At 39.2% G+C, this 22,922-nt stretch overlaps 1 protein-coding gene and 1 non-coding gene across 2 annotated transcripts in view; one reads left to right on the top strand and one right to left on the bottom strand.

Annotated features, from left to right (window-relative positions):
- Positions 1–2,466: 2,466 nt before the first annotated feature.
- CCDC171 (coiled-coil domain containing 171) overlaps positions 2,467–22,922 on the top strand; it is a 362,781-nt gene continuing 342,325 nt past the window's right edge. The window contains exons 1-4 of the mRNA XM_032636251.1: positions 2,467–2,573; positions 4,018–4,071; positions 11,595–11,752; positions 18,918–19,053. Coding sequence (XP_032492142.1) covers positions 11,709–11,752; positions 18,918–19,053 — 180 coding nt within the window. The 5' untranslated portion in view covers positions 2,467–2,573; positions 4,018–4,071; positions 11,595–11,708. The remainder of the gene's footprint in view (positions 2,574–4,017; positions 4,072–11,594; positions 11,753–18,917; positions 19,054–22,922) is intronic.
- TRNAW-CCA lies at positions 11,364–11,436 on the bottom strand. The gene has a single exon. It is a non-coding gene; the product is annotated as a tRNA-Trp (tRNA).

Genomic DNA, 22,922 nt, shown 5'->3' on the forward strand with positions numbered 1-22,922 from the left:
TAAATGGTGAAGGTTGAGGACAAAACTGAGAAAGTATCCCCTTAAGGGGCAAGGTGATAATGGTTCCCTGAGCAGTAGCAAAGAGGTCAGAGAGCTGCCTAAACCCTGAGTCTCACCTATGCTGGAGAGAAATCTGAGAGTGATCAAAGTGTCAGCGAACTCAAGGAGCCTGGGATCTGGTAATGAGGTCATTATTGACTGTGAAATCTGTTTTGGAAGAGTGGGGGTGGTGGATCGAATAATATCTCAAGAGAAAGAATGAGATGAGAATTGTGACTCGAGGCTAAAAGAGAAGTGGGCTAGACAGCATCTTTCTGTACAGCTTTCCTAAGTAGTATGGCATGTTAGGCAAACAAGAGACAACAAAGAATTGACCTTGTAACTACTAGAAAAACACAGAAAACCTCCAAGTATTTGATAACAGTCTGATTTATTGTTTAATTATTAGAACTTTTCTGCTCAACATCCTTCATTTAGCTCTGTTGCTTGGTAAACTAAGTATGACCTAGACGGCCCTCTGTGATCTGGGTTCTGCTTACTTCTCCAGCCTGACATCTTACTCCCCACATCCGCTACCCCAAGACCGCACACAGAGCTTTGTTCAGTTTTCCAAATGCCTCTTGCTGTTTCCTGCCCTGTTTGCAGCTTCCATGTCTTCCAATTCCTTTTAACTTGGTGAATCTATAACTACCTTCCCAGACTGAACTCAAAGTTCTCTATAAAGCCTTTCTGGTTGTTCAGGGTTGATATTATACTTCCCTCTTCTGCCTCCCACTGCACCTGTATCATGTATCCTGCATTTCTACCACCTAGTTCTGGGCTGGGTATATAGTCTGTATTCAATAAATGCTGAATGAACAAGTAAATGAAGATTGCAAGTCTTCATGCTGCATCCATTTTTTTCATTTTAAAAAAGTATGCAGTATAGTACATTTGGCATTTCTTGCTGTACAATATTCAATTTTGTGATTTTGCTAAAACACAAATAAAAATTTTATATTATTTAAAACTTGTAAAGTAAAAAAAGTCCTAATATCATTAGTCTGTTGTAATTGTCCATTTCGTTTCTAAGTGTTAGAGTGGGCTCTTTTCTTTCCATACACTCTTTTCTTTGAAGAAATTATCCTCTTTCTGACTAAACTATTGAAGCGGGATGTGCCTCCTTTCCTAATCTAAATGACTAAACTCAAGCCAATTAAAGTTTCAGAGTTTCAGTGTTACAGGAATCAAGGAGGTTTTAATTCCAGGGAGACAGTGGAAAGACGGCCCCTACACCTGGTTTCAGGTTAATTACAAGCCACAAGGCACTATTTTGGCATAAAAGGTTCTTTTTGTATTAAACACCTTTTCGGGAGGAGGAGGAGGTGGTGTCGAAGATTAAATCCTGAGTCAATATCCCGCCAATTTGCATTGTTCTTTGGGGAACAGGCTTTCAAAAGCCAAGGAACAAAAGAGGATTTGGTTTTCCAATCTCCCTGAGGCGGCAGCGGCTACCAGGAGAAACCAAAGTATAAATTATCAACGAGGAAAGCGTGCGTGGGGTGCGTGTGTATATGTGTGTGTGTCGGGGGTGGGGAAGAGGACGAGGGTAGGAAAGGGAGCTGGGCACTTGCTAAGGCTCTGAGGGCTTTTTCGTGAGGTACCTCGTTACGTAGTATTTATAACGAAAGGCGCTGCAGCTGCATCAGCGCGCTGGCCCGCATTTTGCGTCCCCGTTTACAACCACCAGCTGGGATACAATGGGGATGGGAGGAGGGGACTAGAAGCGTCCGGCAGGCGGATAGCGGTCTGAACAGCGGGAAACCAATCATTGGTGCAGAAGCGAGCCCAGGGAATTTCCCCCGGTTCTGGCACCAGACCACGGACCCCGAGGGGCTGTCCTGACCCTACGGATCAGCAGGGGAGCCAGCTTAAAAATGCAGCATCTGGGATCAGACCTCTTAAGATTTTTATTCAGTAGGCGGGGAAAAGGAGCTAGGGCTTAGAAACCTGCCTTTTCAGTCGGCTTTCTGGGGATTCTGGGACGGTGACCCGGGCACCTCACACTGAGACCACCACACTGGAACGTGGGCCGAGGGGTCCTCAGGCGGAGGTAGAAGGGGGGAGGGTCCGCGCCAGGCGCGGAACGGCGCGCGGTCGCGAGCGCGCCGCTCCCCAGCAACAGCGCATGCGCCGGTCGCCTTCCAGCAAAGCCGCGCAGCTTCGCGGGCCCGGATCTTCCAATCGGAGCCCGGCGTTCTCCGAGTGCGTATCCTGGAGCTGTCGGCTGCCGGAGGCGGGAGGAAAGGGGCCGCCCGGGCCCGGGCGGGGCCGCGGCCAGCGAAAGTCTGCGGAGGTCTGCCAGGGAAGTCGAGTCTCCGGAAGTGGCAGTTGTAAACACCGTCTCCCTGGGGCTGGTCTCCCTCTTGTTCCCCCTGTGCTCTTTGTTCCCTCTCCCTGGGTCCTAGAGTCCGTCGTGTTCCAACAGTTTTTGCTCTGACCCCACGGCCTGCCTGGGCCTCTTTCTGCCTTTGAGATCCGAAGCTGCCCCAGGGGTCTTGGGTGTGCAGTCTGGAAAACGGGAGACCCCTGAGGTAACCACCGGGTGTGGGGTTTTGGAGGGGAAAGATTTGGGCGGGGAGGTGTTCAGAGGAGAGGTATAGGGGGCTGCAGTGAGGGTTATGGGGACCCCGAGTTAGTTTGAGGCTGTTCTGTGGCAGTTCGTGTCGTCTGTGGGGACACACCTCCAGCGCCTTGCGCCGGGCCTCTGCGCCCACCTGAAGAAGATCTTCCTGGAGCATTCTAGCCAAAGACCGCTGCCTCAGTACCCAGAGGACTGGGTAGGGACCAGAGGGCAGGACCCAGAGGGCCTGGACTTGGAGCTTCTTAGGTTTACAACTCCGGACTGCTGGGCTCTTTCCCTCTCAAGAATCAGTAAGTCCTTCGAGGACAAGGACCAGGTCTTTTTCATCCCTTTTTAATAAAAATGCCAGCCACGCCCTAGACATTCTATAAATGCTCGGTAAACCAAAGAAAGCGTTTATGCTAGGCTGTCTTCTGTAGCTTCTACGCCAGGACTCTTAGGAGACAGAAGAGAGGGCTGTGAGTTTTTCCCGGGCTGTGCAATTTCTGCAGAAGTGGAGCCTACTTTTGACTGTTCTTTATTTATTCCATGTGATATTTATCCTAGGCAAATACACTTTTTTTTTCGTTTTAAGCAGATCTCCAATGATAACTGCGTAAGTTTACTTGAGAAGCAATTTCATTAGGTGTCCGACTCCTTTGAAGACATTACACATGGATGTTTTATAGTTGTTTTCATAACCTTGGTGAAAAGAACCTACCAGTTTTTGTCACTTGTTTTATTGAACAGTTAGTGCCTAATAACAAAAGCCTAGAGTCGGAGATGCACTTGGTTTCCCTTGAAATGAAGAGGAAACAAAGGCAGTGCAACCTTCTAAAAGGAAAGATGAAGGCAGTAATTTTAGTCTGGAGCTTTCTGTATTAGTCTGGTGGAGGCTTTTATTAGCTCTGTGACCTCAGCCAAATCACCTAAGCTCCCTGGGCATTAAGATGCCTTATCTGTCAGATAAGGAGGATGGACTTGGTCTCTAAAGTCGCATTTAATTCTAAAATACTTTGATTGCCTCAGCCCATTTGTCTTGGTCTTGTTTTCATGAAAGAACCAAACATCTTTTTTAAAGGTGAAATGTGTAAGTTTGCTGATAGACACCCACAACACAGTTGTGGTTACTGTTGAAGACAGCGCTGAGTTATGAAAGAGGATGGATTTAGGAGTCAGCCAGAGTATGAGCTTGAATTCTAACCCTCCCACTGGATATCTTTACACAAGTTACTCCACCTCTCCAAGCCTCAGTGTTCTCATCTGTGAAATGTGCATAATAATCTCTAGGTTTAACGGGAAGATTCACTGAGATCAGGTATGTTTAATGTAGTGTCTGGCATGTAGGAAGTGCTCAATAATAGCTTTTATCTTTTCATCCTCCCCGCCCCTCCCCTTTCCCCTGATCTGTGCAGACACATTGAGAGAGATGAGTACATTCTGGATGACCTACAGGACTCAGATGTGAGGTAGGAAAACTTAGCACCAGTGGTGGCTGTGAAATCTAAAAGCAGAATTGTCTTACTTACTCTTGGGATGTCCAGACCATTGATCTCTTGGCCTCAGTTGCCCTATTACCTATTTCTAAAAACTTATTGGAGAATGATATACATAACATCCCCTCATCTATTTCAGTGGGAATGGTGAGAATAGTCCAACTTCACTACCAGGAGAAGATTAAGATATTAATACATTAACATAAAAAGCTGATTTAAACTTTGCTGTTATCCATCACTGCCCAAAGGATGCCCTGGTTCTGGCCCAGCCCAGTGGAAATTCCATCTGGATTGAGAAATCCACTGGAAGTCTGAGTCATCTCTCATTAAGAAGACCCTGACTTGTAGTTAGTTTGGAAGTGTGAAAGAATGATCTGTGTTTAAGATATCTGCAGTATCGAGCAGAGTGCTTCCCTGACAAGCAAGGGAAGCCATGGGGTGAGCCATGTCTTGAAGGTCAATAGCAAGGCACACAGCAGAGCTCTGGAGTCAGGGATTTCTCAATCTAGGTGGATTGATGGGGCTTTGAATCGTGACATTGTCACTTCCTAGAGATGTGACTTTGGACAAGTGACTGAATATCTTTAAGCCCCAGTTTCCCCCTGGTATAAAATGGGGGTATTAATGGTATCTTCCCTTGGGGTTGGTGTAGAGTGAAATGAGATAATCCATAGAGTCTTGAGCATGATACCTGGAGAAGGGTTGTTTGCCACAGTAGGAATGACGACAGCAGGGAGTGGCTTTGGGGTATCAGTTTGTTTATAGATAATGATGAATTTGATATTTTCAAATGGAAAGCATTATTTAGAGAGTTGCACAGATACTGAGGCTGAAGAGAAAGGCTAACATTGATGGCATATCATAAGAAATTTTTAATTACACATGTAGATTAGCCAAATTATTGTTTATCTTAATTTGTAACATTTCATAGGAAAGTTTCAGGTAAAGCTAGGAACATTATGTGGGGACCCTGCATTTCTTTGGCTTAGCTAAATGAAAATATTCCACTGATATTTTCATAACTGTACCTAGCTACTTTAGCTACGTCATCATTTCCTCTTTCCATTCTGGTGAAAGAAAAGGGAGATTTTGCTACATTTCTGCTATATTCAATAGCATAGAAGTCCCATCATAGTTTAAATTCAACCACTAACCTACATTTGGCCCTTTGTTTATTTAGTTTTCCTAAAATACAGGTAGGACCTTGAGCCCTAGTGTCATCAAGCACTGATATCAACGAGAGGAAGAAAATAAGAGTTTGCCAAAGGAGACTATAGACAGGATATATTTTTTATGATGATGAATGTAAAAAATTAGGATATAATTCACCTAACATAAAATTCACCATTTTAAAGTATACAACTTGATGGTTTTCACTATATTCACTAAGCTGTACAGCAATCACCATTATCTAATTCCAGAACATTTCCATCACGACCCCCCCCCCCGCCCCACCCGCCGAAAGAATCCTCATAACCTGCTAGAAGTCAGACCCAATTCCCCCTCTCTCTACTCTCTGATAACCACAAGTCTATTTTCTATTTCTATAGATTTACCTATTCTGGAAATTTCACATAAATGGAGTTATACAATATATGGCCTTTTACATCTGGCTTCTTTCACTTAGCATAATGTTTTCAACGTTCATCCATGTTGTGGCATATATCAGTACTTCATTTCTTTTTATCGTTGAATAATATTTTGTTTATATATTGGCCAATTGATGGATATTTGGGTTGTTTTCACTTTTTGGCTATTTATGAACAATGGTGCTATGAACATTTGTATACAAGTTTTTGTTAAAGTCCAGTAATTATCTTAGAATGTGTCTTGTTGTTGGTTGTGCTGGGTCAGTATTCTCAGATATGCAGTTTGTTTGTTGAAAGTGTGGATTAAAATCTTTGTATTTCAGGACAGTTTTCTTGAATTACAGTTTTTAGTGTTTGTTCTGTTTCCCTTGCTTTGATCTTCTTATTCAGGGACTCCTGCTGTCCGCATGTTGGTTATTCTTTGCCTATTTTCAGTATTTTTTCATTTTCTCTTGAATCATTTTGATCTCTTTCTTAAATTTTTATTTAAAAATTTTACTTCTTTTTTGTTTCATACGTCCTTAAAGGCATTTTTTTGATCATGTGTATTTACTCTTGTTCCCTCTAATTTAATGTTCCTTGCAGAAATGATTTTTAATTTCTAATTCTTTCTGATCTTTTTCACCTTATTTCTGAGGTTTTTTTAAAATTTTATTTTAATTTATTTTAATTTTTCTGATATTTATTTATTTATTTAAGAGAAGTCAGTTCGGTATTTAAGTGCCTTATTCAGTCTCTAATTCTGATTCCTATTCTTTCATGCCTTATACCATTTTGTTAATGTCTTGTAGCTCATTTTGAAGTAGTAAGTTATGATTTTCATCTGTTTTGTGGGTATGTGTTTCTGTCATTCTTTCATTTATAGGAGTCCATTCTGTTCCTTACTCTCTATTTCCTTATGTTTATATGGGATTTGACCACTCTGCTTTTCTGTTGCTTATTATTATTATTTTTTTTCCGGTACGCGGGCCTCTCACTGTTGTGGCCTCTCCTGTTGCGGAGCACAGGCTCTGGACGTGCAGGCTCAGCGGCCATGGCTTACAGGCCCAGCCGCTCTGCGGCATGTGGGATCTTCCCGGACCGGGGCACGAACCCGCGTCCCCTGCATCAGCAGGCGGACTCTCAACCACTGCACCACCAGGGAAGACCTTCTGTTGTTTATTTTTATGAAAGGTTAGTTGACCTGAACTTTGAGCAAGGTTCAGGAAAGCTTTTCTAACTTCACAGAACCCTGTCTTTTGTTTGTTGTGAGTGTTAAAAACTATGGTAGCTTGGTTCTGAGATTTCCTGGTCCTCTTTCCTCCTACAGTTTGGTCTGGGCCATGTCTTTACTTTGTCTTCATTGCCCCTATCCTGCTCAGTTTTTTTTTTTTTTGCGGTATGCGGGCCTCTCATTGTTGTGGCCTCTCCCGTTGTGGAGCACAGGCTCCGGACGCGCAGGCTCAGCAGCCATGGCTCACGGGGCCCAGCTGCTCCGCGGCATGTGGGATCTTACCGGATCGGGGCACGAACTCGTGACCCTTGCATCGGCAGGCGGACTCTCAACCACTGCGCCACCAGGGAAGGGAAGCCCCTGCTCAGTTTTGATAACAGCCTCTACTGATTCTCATTAGTGTGGGCCCCTGTCCAGGAAGTAACTTGACGGTCAGTTATGAAGGTCTGTGAGGCTGGACTGTACCAACCCTTTCAGGACTCTCTTACCATACGCCTGTTTCATATGCCAGTTTCAGCTGCTGCTCTCAGGTTGTACTACAGCTCTTCCCATTAACTGTCTGTTGACCCTTTGGGGGTCCTTTCAGATGCATACTTGTTATTTTCCTCTGCTTGTTTCTCTGTAGATACCTCCACTCTGTGCAGGTTTTGTGGCTGTTGGTGGTTTGCCCTTATTCATTTGTATTTTGTAATTATTTGTTTTTTGTAAATATTGCCCATGATTTTCTAGTTTCTCTATCTAGTTACCTTAGATAGGATTTTTATAAACTCTGTTATGTAAATTAATTAGGAAATTAAACTATAGAAAAACAAAGAGACTTTATAAAAGACACACACAGGCAGGGATGGTGTAAGAACCCATTTTGTAGTTTACATGTCACTCTTTTTTTTTTCTATTTAACCCTGTAAAAGCATTTTCAAGCTTCTTATACATATTAGTTTTCTTCTGTTGTGTAACAAGTTACCAAAAACTTAGTGGCTTCAAACAGCCCTCATTTATTATTTCTTAGTCTCTGTAGGTCAGGAATCTGGGCACTGCTTAGATGTGCCCTCTGTTCAGAGTTTCACTAAGTTGCTGTCAAGGTGCTGCTGGCTGTGTTCTCATCTGGAGGCTTGACTGGAAAGAATTTGCTACCCAGTTCATTCAGGTTGTTGGCAGAATATATTTCCTGTTGGCATCTGTATGACCGAGGGATCTGGCTTTTTACTGCCTGTGGGTTGGAGCTGCCTGCAGTTCCCTGCCATGTGGCCCTCTCCGTAGGCAGTTCACAGCGTGACAGTGTGCTTCTTCACGACCAGCTAGAGGTTGCCTGTCACTTCACTCTGCTAGGGTAGAGTCTTATATAACATAATATAATCATGGGAGTGCAGCCTGTCACCTTTGCCATATTCTGTTGGTTAGAGGCAAGTCACAGGTTCTGCCCGCAGTAAAGGGGAGGGTATTATACAAGAGAGAAACACCAGGGGGCAGAGATCATGGGGACAATCTGCCTACTACGTTATCTGTTTCAGTGATCTGGAAGTTAATGAAACTTGCACCTGAGCTATAGAAGACCATTTTCTCTCTAGAAGACCGTTCAGATTTGAAGATGTTACATAGCGAAATAATACAGTGAAAAATGGTGGTTGCCTTCAATTTAGCTTTATTGAAACAACTATGTTAAAATTTGGTCAACTACCTCTTCCCACACTTCTCTGCCCAAGATCAAAACAAAATAAAAAACGCAGACATTATTAAGGCCCTGAGTATATAAATTCTTTTCCTGTGAGGTAAATAGAGGTTCTGTTTGTGCCTGTTGTGACACATATGCATATGTGTGTGTGTTTCATCCTTTTCACTTTATTTTTTTTATTTTTATTTTTTTGTGGTATGCGGGCCTCTCACTGTTGTGGCCTCTCCAGTCGCGGAGCACAGGCTCCGGATGTGCAGGCCCAGCGGCCATGGCTCACAGGCCTAGCCGCTCCACGGCATGTGGGATCCTCCCAGACAGGGGCACGAACGGGCGTCCCCTGCATCGGCAGGCGGACTCCCAACCACTGCGCCACCAGGGAAGCCCCATCTTTTTCACTTTAAAAATAGAAACATTTTGTATATACTTTTGAGCCTTGTACATTACTCTTAAGTATGGAAGAGTTCCTTCTAACTCTTAAACTTCCATTCTGAAGGCACTTCCTCTGGAGTCTGAGCTTTGGGGGCATGGTGGTAAGATGAAAAGATTTTGGGACTCAGTATCAGAAGAGCTTGATTGAGTCCTTGGTGTCCCCTACTTAGTAGCTGACTGGCCTTAGGCAAGTCATTTAAGACTTTCTGAATTAGATGAGTTTCTGTAATTGAAATGAGAATAATGAACCTCAGGTAAGGTAATTTATAGCTTAACTGTATCAACAATGACCTTGTAGAAAGAGCTTTGGCTTTAGAGTTAGATAGATAGTAACGAGTTGGAATTTTGGTTCTGTAACTATTTGTCTTTTGACAAATTACTTCTAATCTCTTAGTTTTCTCTGTTGAAAAGGATAATCTTTACATTGCAGTGTTGTAAGGATTGGAGTTCTGTAGTTCTATGTATAAATAAAATACCAAACACAGTGCTTGACATTTTACTAGGTGCTCAATAGATTAATGATAGTGGTGTTTGTCTACCACTATTCCCAAACTTAGTATTTAGGTCCCTGGAGAAATGGGATTCCCTCCCCCCCACCCCATCTTGGTAAAATTTTTGTCTTCTTTGTCCTAGGTCAAACTATTCTGCATCAGCTGTGTGACTCACTGACTATTTTGAAGATCCCTTAGTGTTTGGCTGTAGGAGCCATTAGTCAGTTCCCAGTACAGTGTTTGAGTCTACATCTCAGTTGGCTTATTTGAGTCTCTTTTCTTTCAGTGATCTCTCTCAGGGTTGTTTATTGCGAGCAGGGACAGATCAGTTTAGATTTTTTTGGTGTGTGGGGGGGGCATCTTCTAGCTATCCCTGTATACCTACAATTTTACTAAACAATTCTTTTATTTTCATAATGGTGTGCCTTGGTGGGTCATTTATCACTCAGTGTCCTGGCCTTTTAATTTTTATTTTTTTGGTTGCGCCACATGACTTGTGTGATCTTAGTTCCCCACCAGGGATTGAACCCAGGCCCCTGGCAGTGAGAGCTTCAAGTCCTAACCACTGGACCATTAGGGAATTCCCACTAAACAATTCTTCTATTACATCTTTTTTTTTTTTTTTTTGCGGTACGCAGGCCTCTCACTGTTGTGGCCTCTCCCATTGCGGAGCACAGGCTCTGGACACGCAGGCTCAGCAGCCATGGCTCATGGGCCCAGCCGCTCCACGGCACGTGGGATCTTCCCGGACTGGGGCACGAACCCGTGTCCCCTGCATAGGCAGGTGGACTCTCAACCACTGCGCCACCAGGGAAGCCTTCTTTTATTACATCTTTAACCAGACCAAATCACCCCAAGTTTCACCTACTCCTTTCCTTCATCAGAGATCTCAGAGGGTTTGTGTTACAGTAATAGAAACTGACAGTGACCGTGTACTGTATATGTGTTGTGTATATTACTTAAATATCAAATATATGAGCTTGATATAGTTATCTCCTTATGGTTGAGGAAACAAGCTCAGAGAGTTTAAGTGGCTTGCCTATGACCACATACTTGATGCTTATTGGAATCCTAGCTCAGATCTCTCTGAGACCAAATCTCATGGTCTTTCTTAGGATATTGGACTTCTGCTGGGGATACCAAGAGACCTTGTGAGATCTTCATATTTGTGTCTATTTGGAGTTAGTTAGTTATCGAGATGTTTACCCAAAGATTCCTTCATACTGTAGTAAAGTAACTTACAGTTGTTGACTCTGTATAATTTGGAGTATCTCTGGTAGAAGAGTGTTCTGGAGAGAAGCCAGGGTAAGTGACAAATGCTCTCTCCTTTCCTTTTTCCTCTTCAATCCCTTGGGAGAAGGCCTTTGAAAATTACTGTAAGATCTTTTATGTGGGAGTGCCTTGGCCTCTTTGATTGTAACATTGCATTAAAAATATTTCATTTATGAAAAAGTCTTTTGGGACCCCACAACATCCCTGGACTGCATTTTCTTTCATACTGAATTCTGTGCCCCAGAGATAGGCACTACCTATTCCTCTTGCAGTTTAAGAACAATTAGTCACTATTTTATTACTTTTTATTTGAGAAATTAAAATAATCTAATAGTATTAGCATATTCTTATAAGAAGGAATTTCTTTCTAATGTTTTGTCATTTTTGTTTCTAATCTTATTTAAAAAGAAATAAAACACTGGCTTTTATTTTATTTTTTATAACTTAAAAAAAAGTTTATTTATTTATTTAGGCTGTGTTGGGTCTTAGTTGTGGCATGCGGGGTCTTCATTGCGGCACGTGGAATCCTTTTGTTGTGGCATGCAGACTCTTAGTTGTGGCATGTGAACTCTTAGTTGTGCCATGCATGCGGGATCTAGTTCCCTGGCCAGGGATTGAACCTGGGCCCCCTGCATTGGGAGCATGGAGTCTTACCCACTGGACCACCAGGGAAGTCCCCAAACACTGTGGCTTTTAAAAATACAAGTATTTACATGTTTTTTAAAGAATAATCTTAAAAATACAGATAAGTCAAAAAACAAAAGAAAAATCACCTCTAGTCTCAGGGCTCATATAAATAACTGCTGTTATATTGTTTACTATTTTAACAGACTTCAGCCCATGTAACCTGTAAGCCACAGACGTCTTGGACTGTTTTAATCATTAATAACGAAGTATATCATTAAGCAACAGTGGAGTATTTTCAAAGAGTTGGAAGACTCATCATGAGTTTGAACACTTCAAATAATGCCCCTGGTGATATCCAAAGGTAAGCCTCCAGTCTCTTCTAGTTGAGGAATGCTTTTGGTTGCAGGGAGCAGGGAGAAATAAGTGGTTGGAGAGGCTGATTGTAAGAATTCTCATGGGATGGTAAGGGAAGTGGAAATTTCATGGGACTGGAGGAGCAAGAATGATGCCTCATAGAAACCAGAACTGGGTCTGGAGACTCTGTGTGGCTCTTTATGCTCCTTTGTTAACTCAGTGTACAAAAGTCAGTGTCTGTACTTTCTCCAGTCCCTAGAGACTTGCTTATTCTTTTCCACTTCTCTAAGTCTTTTCTTCTGCTTATTCATTATTACTTGGCTTGCCACAATCTGTGTTGCTGTGTTTCCTCTTATTTCCTCATTGCCCCAACTCTGATTCATCACTCTACTTAAGCGTTCTGTTAGTTTTAGCTCCTGTTGCTAACTGCTTCTTTTCTTGGAGTTTACATTCTAAGAATTGCTGTTGCTCATCTTTTTTGTACCATTCATATATGCCTTTGGGTGAGGTGCCTACCTTTGGTTTATTCATATCTCATGTGAATAATATAAAAACTCTGAGTCCATAATGCGAAATGGAGCCATTTCGGAGAGTGCAACTCAAAGTGTGGTTTACGAAGAAATAAGTACAGAAATTGAAAGCAAGTGTTTAGAAACTTATAATCATGTAACAGAGTAATTTTCTATTTGTTGAATCTAATAATAAAACACTTAGAGTTGAATTTTATCTGTTTTTAGATTTTCTTTTTTAGTTATCCCTTTTAAATATATTTTACGGAAGCAATGGGAGTGGGGTGGGGATAGTCCTTGCTCACGTTTAGTTTGAGAAGAACTGATCTTGAGCACCTTTTCAGCAAGGATGTGTGGGTGGGGTGAGTACCATGACTAACATGTACTTTGCTTTATAAATAGGATTTGCAATGTAAACGTTTCCTACCTGTCTTTAGGAGCTACCTGAAATCCTTTCTGGAGCAAGACAGAGAATAAATGAGTAAAATATTAATATTTTTCTTTACTAAAATTTTATCTTAAAAAGAATTTTTTCTTTTAGATGTTCCAAGGGTTAAGAGTGAGGTCTCATCAGCTGGTTCTCCACCACTATGGTGAGGAAGATGGTTCAAAAACTGCTAAAGGGAGTGTTTTAAGGTTCTTTTTTGCTCTGATATCCTGTCTTATATATGTGCATATGTATATATACACAGAGATATGTATATTTTAATGCAGATAATGCATGTGTTTTTAGAATAATTTAAGAAATACAAATGAATAAAACGATGAAACTGCTTATAATGCTACCACTTAGAGTTAACTACCGACAGTATTTTGGTATTTACTTGCCCAGACCTTTTCTTTTGAACATATAAATATATATTTCAAAAATTAGAATAATATTTTACATTAGTATCTTGCTTTTTCAATTTTGGGGGGAACATCTTGCCAAATTAATATACATCTGTCATAATTTTTAATGGTTTAATTACTCTTCAGACTTCTAGAATCTGGACCGATGAAGTTATTTAAACTCTGCTATTTACCACGAACGTACTTTCTGTTTCTATAGATTTGCCTTTTTTGAACAATTCATATAACTGGGGTCATACAATATATGGTCATTTGTGTCTGGCTTCTTTTCAGTAGGCATGTTCTTCAGATTTATTATATTGTAACATGTGTCAGTACTTTGTTTCTTCTTATTGCTGAATATTATTCCATTTTATGGATATATACATTTTAGTTAACCATTCACCAGTTGATGGACATTTGGGTTGTTTCCACATTTTGCCTATTATGAATAACTCTGCTATAAACACTTGTGTGCAAGTCTTTGTGTAGACATATTTTATTTCTCTTGGATAGATTCTTAGGAGCACCATTACTTCATCATATAGTAAATTTACGTTAAAATTTTTAAGAAACTTCCAAATTGTATTCTAAAGTGATTGAAGCATTTTACATTTCCACCAGCAGTGTATAAGGGTTTTATACATTTCCATATCCTCCCCAACACTTGTTGTTTTCTGACTTTTTGATTATAGCCATTTCAGTGAGAGTAAAGTAATACGTCATTGTGATTTTATTTTGTGTTTTCCTAGTGAGCAATGATGTTGAACATCTTTGCATGTGCTTTTTTTCGCCCATTTGTGTATCTTCATTGGTGAAAAGCCTATTCAGATCTTTTGCCTGATTTTAAATCGAGTTATTCATCTTTTTGTTATCGAGCTTCAAGGGTTCTTTATATATTCTGAGGGCTTCCCTGGTGGCGCAGTGGTTAAGAATCCGCCTGCCAATGCAGGAGACACGGGTTCGAGCCCTGGTCCGGGAAGATCCCACATGCCACTAAGCAACTAAGCCCGTTTGCCACAACTACTGAAGCCCACGCACCTGGAGCCCATGCTCTGCAACAAGAGAAGACACCGCAATGAGAAACCCGTGCACTGCAACGAAGAGTAGCGCCCGCTCGCCACAACTAGAGAAAAGCCTGTGTGCAGCAATGAAGACCCAACACAACCAAAAATAAAAAATAAAATAAATTTATTAAAAAAAAGAGTTCTTTATGTATTCTGGATACAAATCCTTTATCAGATATATAATTTGCAAATATCTTTTCCCATTTGTTGGCTTGACTTCATTTTCTTAATAATGTCTTTTGAAGTGTAAAAGTTATTAATTTTTATGAAGTTCAATTCTTTTTCTTTATGGATTGTGCTTTTGGTTTCATATCTAAGAAATTTTGCCCAACTTAAGGTCATGAAGATTTTTCTCCTAAGTTTTTTTCTACAATTTTTATCATTTTAGTTCTTACATTTAGATCCGGGCTCCATTTTAAGTTACTTTGTAGTATATGGTGTGAGGTAAGGGTCTAAATTTATCTTTTTGCCTGTGGAGATCAGTTGTTTTAGCACCATTTGTTGGTAAGACTATCTTTTCCCCCATTGAATTGTCTTGGCACCTTTGTTGAAAATTAATTGACTGTATATATATATGACTTTATTTCTGTGGTCTCAATTCTGGTACACTGATCTACATGTTTATTCTTAATTCAAATTCTACACTGTTTTGATTACTGTAGCTTTATGGTAAGTTTTGAATTTAGAAGGTGCAAGTCCTCCCATTAGTTTTTCTTAAAGATTATTTTGGTTTTTCTGAGTCCTTTGCTTTTCCATATAATTTTTAGGGTCAGCTTGTCAATTTCTGCAAAAAAAAAGCCTGCTTGGATTTTGGTAGGCAATATGTTGAATCTATAGATCAGTTTGGGGAAAGTGGACATCTTAAAATACTAGTCTTCAAATACATGAATGTGAATGTGGAATGTCTTTTCATTTACTTAGGTCTTCAATTTAGTTCAACAATAATTTATGCTTTTCAGTGTAGAAGTCTTTCCCTTTTTTTGTTAAATTTAATCGTAAATCTATTTAATTTACTTGATGCTATTATAAGTGGAATTATTTTTTAAATTTCAGTTTTGGATTATTTATTGCTAGTGTTTAGAAATGTGATTGGTTTTGCATATTGATCTTATAGTCTGTGACCTTGCTGAAATTGTTTTTTAGTTCTAGTCTTTTTGCTTCTTAATGGATTTCTTAGGATAATCTTACAGGATCATGTTCTTTGCCATTAAAGACAGTTTTACTTCTTCCTTCAGTATATGTGCCTTTTATTTCTTTTCCTTTTTTTTTTTTTTTTTCCTGATTGCACTGTCTAGAACCTCCAATACAGTCTTGAATAGAAGTATTACTAGCAGACATCTTTGTTTTGTTCCCAGTCTTAGGGGAAGCTTTCAATGTTTCACCATTAAGTTTGATGCTACTTTTTTCAGTTTTTCATAGAGGCCCTTTATCAGATTGATGAAATTTCCTTGTATTCCTAGTTTGTTGAGAGTTATTTTTTATTTTTTTAAATCATGAATGGGTGTTGGATTTTGTCAAATACATTTTCTGTATCTGTTGAGATGATCATATAGTTTTCATCCTTTGTTTTAGTAAAATGGTATATTACATCACTTGAGTTTCAGACATTATACCAATTTTCTATTTTGGGGATAAATCCCCAAAATAGAATTTAATTAATAGAATTAATTAATAGATTAATTAAATAGAATTTAATTAATCATGTTGTAATTTAATTCTTTCAAGATGTTGCTGGATTTGGTTTGCTAATGTTTTGTTGAGGATTTTTTGTATCTCTATTCATGAAAGATATTGGTCTGTACTCTTCCTTTCTTGAGATGTCTGCCATATTTTGGTATTAGGTAATGCTGGACTCAGAATGATTTGGAGAAATGTTTCCTCCTCCTCTAATGTGAGGATTGGTATTATTTCTTCCTTAAAGTTTGGTAGAATCTGGACTTGGACTTTCTCTATGATTAGATTTTTAAAATTATTAATTCAATGTTGTTGTCTGTTATAGGTCTGTTCAGATTTTCTCTTTCTTTTTGAGTTAGTTTTAGTAGTTACCATCTTTTTAGGAATTTGTCCTAAATTTGTCCTGATTTGTTAGCGTAAAGTTGTTCATGGTATTCATTATAATCCTTCTACGTTGGTAGTGCCATTCCCTTTTTTATATTTTGCTTATACTTTGAGTTTCTTCTCTTTTTTCTTTGTCTAGCTAACCAAAGGTGTATCAAGTTTATTCATCTATTTAAAGAATCAAATTTTGGTTTCATTGATTCTCTGTTGTTTTATTTTAGTCTTATTTAAAAAAAATTACGTATGCATGTTATTTAAAGACTAATTGTTCTAAAAGGCTTACTTACTGCTGTTAGGAAAAATAGCAGTGCTTATTACCTTGAGACAAATAACTTTCTTTATCCCTAGAAAGAATCATTTTCAACTCTCTGAGATGTTTTTTTAAAATCCATACCTCTTCAAAAATTTTTTTTATATTGCTATTTGATTTTTCATGTTTAGCCATTATCTACTGACTTTCCACTATAGAAGTTCATAATTTAGTTTTCATTCATACTTGCCTCCCTTTTCTATTCTCTCTTCATTTATTGATATATAATCTTGGTTAGATTAATCAATGTTTACATTATCATATAATTATCAAAACTTCCTAGTTGAGTTATGTAGTAGTATTCAGTGACAATTTTTTCTGTCGTATACATTTTGTTTTTCTTGGATTTAATTAATAGTTGTCTCATTTGTTGTTTACTTGGTTTAATTTCCATGAACTTATGAATTCAACTTCATACTCCCACCAAGTTTTATAAATCTCTCAATATGTTCACATAGTTGATGTATTCTGTTCTTTTCTCTTTTCATCTTAAAGAAATTACTCCTGGAGGCATTGGCCAGTACAGTTGGAACAGATTACCCTTTAAGTGATTTGCTGCACAAATTTCACTGGGTACTTCCTTTCATCACTATCTTAGACATCCCTTTGCTGTTTCCTTATCTTGAATACCCTACTTCTGGGATCCCATTTCTTTCTCTTTCTCAGTGTGGGTCCTTATTTTGGTGAAACAAGTCTTCCAGTAGCCCCTTATAAATGTTTTGATGTCTTGTAGATCTGAAATAGTGTTTCTCATACTCTTGTCTTTTTTTGTTTTTGAAAGTTTTAGACATTTATTACCAAACTTCTAAAAACTTTTCTGCCAGTTTACACTCTGATTATAGGTATGAAAGCGTGCACGTTTCATCTTCCCTTCCCCATACTCTTTGAATGGTACTTGTTGAGCATAAAATTCTAAATTGGAAATTATTTTCTCTTGTAATTTTTTGAGGCATCTGGGAGATTTCTGTTTTAAATTTATTTATTTAGTTTTTCATTTCTTAGTTTGTGTTTTTGATTTCCAAGAGCTCTTTTTTTGTTCTATGAATATTTCATTTTTAATTACATCCAGTTTTTGTTTTATGGATTTTTTTATCCTCTCCTATTTTTCTGAGGATTTTAATGTTAAGGGTTTTTTCTTAATCTTTTTTTAAAGTTATCTTTTCCCTGCATCATCTTTGACTTCTTCCCTGCCCCTTGTAGTCTCTGTCTTTCTTATCAGATGTTGCTTAACTTCTGGTGATCCTTGGCTCTCTATTCATATTTAAAAGTAGAGTCCTAAAAAGATGATTGGAAGCTCAGTGTATGAGGCATTCTGTGTAGGGTGATCTGGTTAAGCTGTTTTGCTGGAGAACCCGTAACATTGGCATCTTTAGGTTTTTTTCACCTTGTTGGTTAGATTCTCCAGGGAAGATCCTTCTAGTCTCTGCTTTGGCTGACATTGTTCTGTTAGACAATAAGTATTAGAAGACCAGGGATATAATTTATTATATAACTTTTTACTCGAGTCTCTTGCTTTTGGTATGGAACACTTACCCGATTTGTATCTGATGTCTCCAATCCAGAGACGTTCTGTTTTATCCTCTCCAGGGAATAAACCCCTAGTGTTCTGCCAGAGTGGGGAAGAAATCAATACCCAGTTGTGTGGTGTATAGGGTAGAGGATCTGAGGATCTTATTATTTCTTTGGCAGACTTTCAACCAATTCTCCTGTTTTCTGCTCTGCTTTTACCCCCATTTTAAAAGGTGTTGCCAGTGAACTGAGCTTTTTGGGACTCTGGTGTAAATCAGGTTGCTTTTCTTACTGTTGGCTTTGAATTCAGCTCTCTTATATAAATCACTTACCACTTATCCACCTGCGTTCCAACTTCCAGTATTTTATTGCTATTGTCTCATCTCTGGTACTAATTCTCCTTGTGAGTTTATATCTCTAAATTCTCTTTGCTGTTAAATTAGTTAAAATTTTAATTTTACTTTTGGGGAGAGAGTAGAACTTTACTCTGCCATTTAAAAGCATGAGTCTGTATTCTCTTATACTTTCTCTTTTTGTAATATGTGTTATATTTGCAATAAGTAAAATATATTATTTAAAAAGGTTAAAAGGAAAGAACTCAGTCTTCTCTAAAACTTGCCAGCTTGTGATAGGATCAGATAACCTTTATTGCCTATCTTGAACAATATGGTGGTTTGCCAGTGGACAGTGGTTTGTTTCTAGTCATATACTGCTTTGCAATTCTATCTAGCTTTTGCAATCAATATCTTTTACTGGAATGTAAGTTTCTTTAGGGTAAGGACCGTAACATGTTCCCTGTTTTTTTTGAAAAATAAGTTATCAGAAATACGGGAAATGCTGGAAATTTACTTAATAATAATTATATTTTATTTTGATCTCATTTTATAGGTTGAAGAATGCCTCATCTGATATAAAACAAATGGTTAAAAATGAAACAGACTTGGATATTACTGCTGATCTCAGAAAGAAACTCCATCGGGCTAAGAAAGAAAAATTAGAAATAACAACTAAGCACAATGCAGAGGTAGAATTTATTTTCTTCTCAAATAATGTTAAAAGTAGAGTTTGATTATTTTAGATTCATTTCATATTAGAAACTACTTGTTTTAACATTTATCACTGTAACATTCTTGTGCTTAAAAAGGACATTAATAGAACAGATGGTTTTTTTAAATACAGTGGAATTGTATAGGAGTGTTAAAGTAGAAATTTAATGAAGTATTGTATTTATTGGTATGTTGCCTTAATTTTATTTTAATTAATGAATTATATTTGCTCAAAAATGTTAATTGATGAATGCGTTTGGTGACTAAGGGATTTGTAAATTAGGCATTTTGGAAATCTTAATGTAGTTTCCTTATGGTCTCAGTCATAGAGCAGTCTCTTAAACAATTAGATTTGAGTATGGAATTTTTGATCAGTGTAATTCATGAATTATCTTAGTTTGTTTTTCAATTGTATCATTATATCTTTTATTAGTATGTGTGTGTATATATATAAATATCTGTATTTCATATGTATATGTGTATATTCCAAGGACAGAAGTTAATTTTTACTCTAGGATAATTCATGAATTATATGTTTATGTCTCTTCTGTCGTCGTTCTTCTCTGTTTTCTTCTTTTTCTTTATTTAAGTCTTAATCATTCTTAAAGCTCAGCCTAGGCAGCCCGATGTAGTGGAAAGAATATTGAGTTACAGAGACCTGGACTCATTCTTGGCCCTTCCATTTACAACATATGTGACCTTGGGCGAGTTATTTATCCTGTACATCTTTGGTTTCTCATTGTGAAATGCTGGTCCCAAAGGGTTGTTGAGATAATTAAATGAAATAGAATTTGAGAAGTGTCTGTGCACTGTAATAGTAGTTGTAATTTATTGACAGTTAAGCATAAACAGTGTATTTTCCTTCCCTTTTTGCTAAAATCCAACGCTGTTCTGTCAGGAAACCTTTTAAAGCCTTGCTAGGTGAAAATGATTACTCCTTTCTTTCCTCTCCCATAACATGTTGCTGTTACAGATATTTTAGAGCTAAAACATTTATTTCATGCTTACCTGCGTTTCTTTAGTCCTTAAGCTTCGTGAGAGCTGAAAGTAGTGACCATGCTTTGTCCCTGTACCTGTCGAGTTGCTTATTGGCACGTAGTAGGCCCTCAGTAGCTGTGTGTTGAATAAACGTTTGGAAAAATGATCTTTTTCAGGTTCTCTAAGGAACAGTGGTTTATGATTAAAATAACAAGCGATCAATCTATGACTGTTTTATTTGTATTTTTAAGGGCAATTGAGGTAATTTTAAAGTGATAATTGAAGTAGTAATTGCTTTTATTTATGTTGTACTATTACATACTGAATATAAAGTAGTATTTGTTAAATGGGTGCTAATTGTTCATAATCCCCAAAACTTATTTTATAAACCAAATGTACATTTTACTTGAGAATATTAGTATCATGATAATCATTCATCCATTAAATAGATTCTTTCACATATATTTATAGTTATCACATTTCTCTTACCAGAACATACATTTATTATCTTTTATTTGATCAAAATATTTTGAATTATGTGTTCACATTAAAGAGATTGGAAATTATCTCACGGAAAAAAGAATTTTCTCGAAATAGGTAGTTATAGTTGGTTCAACTCCAGGTTTGTATTACTGTTCAGTTTTACTGTTTCAATTATTTGTTTAGCTGATTTTACTCATATAGTAAAATTTTTAGCCATGTAATTTCTAAATATGTCCATTATAAAGCAAGGCAGAGAGGAATGAAACTATCTAAAAACTAAGGCCAGATATTTGTCTTATCAGGTACTCCTAATGCTAACACACTGGCTTATTGGCACAAAATTTCTTTAAAATCTAAGTGTCCTATCAATAGATGAGTGGATAAAGAAAATGTTTCAAATATGTGTATATATATATATATATATACACATATAAATGAATATATATATATTATTTAAAAAAAAATTTATTTCTTTATTTTTGGCTGCATTAGGTCTTTGTTGCTGCGTGTGGGCTTTCTCTAGTTGCAGTGAGCGGGGGCTACGCTTCGTTGCGGTGCGTGGGCTTCTCATTGCATTGGCTTCTCTTGTTGCAGAGCATGGGCTCTAGGCATGCGGGCTTCAGTAGTTGTGGCACACAGGCTCAGTAGTTGTGGCTCGTGGGCTCTAGAGTGCAGGCTCAGTAGTTGTGGCACACGGGCTTAGTTGCTCTGCAACAGGTGGGATCTTCCCGGACCAGGGCTTGAACCTGTGTCCCCCTCATTGGCAAGCAGAGTCTTAACCACTGCACCACCAGGGAAGTCCGTGTGTGTGTGTGTGTGTGTGTATGTGTGTGTGTGTGTGTATATACAATGGAATATTATTCACACAAAAAAAGAGTGACATCTTGCCATTTGTGACAATATAGATGGACCTTGGGGCCATTATGGTAAGTGAAATAAGTCAGACAGAGAAAAACAAATACTGGAGGGATCTTCAAGATGGCGGAGGAGTAAGATGTGGAGATCACCTTCCTTCCCACAAATACATCAGAAATACATCTACATGTGGAACAACTCCTACAGAACACCTACTGAACGCTGGCAGAAGACCTCAGACCTCCCAAAAGGCAGGAAACTCCCCATGTACCTGGGCAGGGCAAAAGAAAAAAGGAAAACCAGAGACAGAAGAATAGAGACAGGACCTGCCCCTCTGGGAGGGAGCTGTGAAGGAGGAAAAGTTGCCACACACTTGGAAGCCCCTTCACTGGTGGAGACGAGGGGTGGATAGGGGGGAAGCTTTGGAGCCATGGAGAAGAGCACAGCAACAGGGGTGCAGAGGGTAAAGCAGAGAGATTCCCGCACAGAGGATTGGTTCCGACCAGCACTCACCAGCCTGAGAGGCTTGTCTGCTCACCCGCTGGGATGGGTGTGGGCTGGGAGACGAGGCTCCAGCTTCAGAGGTCATATCCCAGGGAGAGGACTGGGGTTGGCTGCGTGAACACAGCCTGAAGGGGGCTAGTGCACCACAGCTATTGGTGAGCGAATCTGGGAAAATGTCTAGACCTGCCTAAGAGGCAAGAGACCATTGTTTTGGGGTGCATGAGGAGAGGGGATCCAGAGCACTGCCTAAACGAGCTCCAGAGATGGGCACCAGTTGTGGCTATCAGCGCGGATACTGGAGACGGACATGAAATGCTAAGGCTGCTGCTGCAGCCACCAAGACGCCTGTGTGCAAGCACAGGTCACTATCCACACCTCCCCTCCCGGGAGCCTATGCAGCCTGCCACTGCCAGGGTCCCGTGATCCATGGACAACTTCCCTGGGAGAACACACATTGTGCCTCAGGCTGTGAAAACGTCATGCTGGCCTCTGCTGCTGCAGGCTCACCCTGCATTCTGTACCCCTCCTTCCCTCTGGCCTGAAGTGAGCCAGAGCCCCCGAATCAGCTGCTGCTTTAACCCCATCCGGTCTGGGTGGGGAACAGATGCCCTCAGGCGACCTACACGCAGAGGCGGGGCCAAATCCAAAGCTGAACCCCAGGAGCTGTGCGAACAAAGAAGAGAAAGGGAAATCTCTCCCAGCAGCCTCAGGAGCAGTGGATTAAATCTCCACAGTCAACCTGATTTACCCTGCATCTGTGGAATACCTGAATAGACAATGAATCATCCCAAAATTGGGGCAGTGGACTTTGGGAGCAACTGTAGACTTGGGGTTTGCTTTCTGCATCTAATTTGTTTCTGGTTTTATGTTTATTTTAGTTTAGTATTTAGAGCTTATTATCACTGGTAAATTTGTTTATTGATTTGGTTGCTCTCATAATTGCTTTTTTTAAAAAAATATATAATTTTCTTATTCTGTTTTTGTGACTGTGTATGTGTATGCTTCTCTGTGTGATTTTGTCTCTATG

The sequence above is a fragment of the Phocoena sinus genome, chromosome 6, assembly GCF_008692025.1.
Source record: "Phocoena sinus isolate mPhoSin1 chromosome 6, mPhoSin1.pri, whole genome shotgun sequence".
Lineage (NCBI taxonomy): Eukaryota > Metazoa > Chordata > Mammalia > Artiodactyla > Phocoenidae > Phocoena > Phocoena sinus.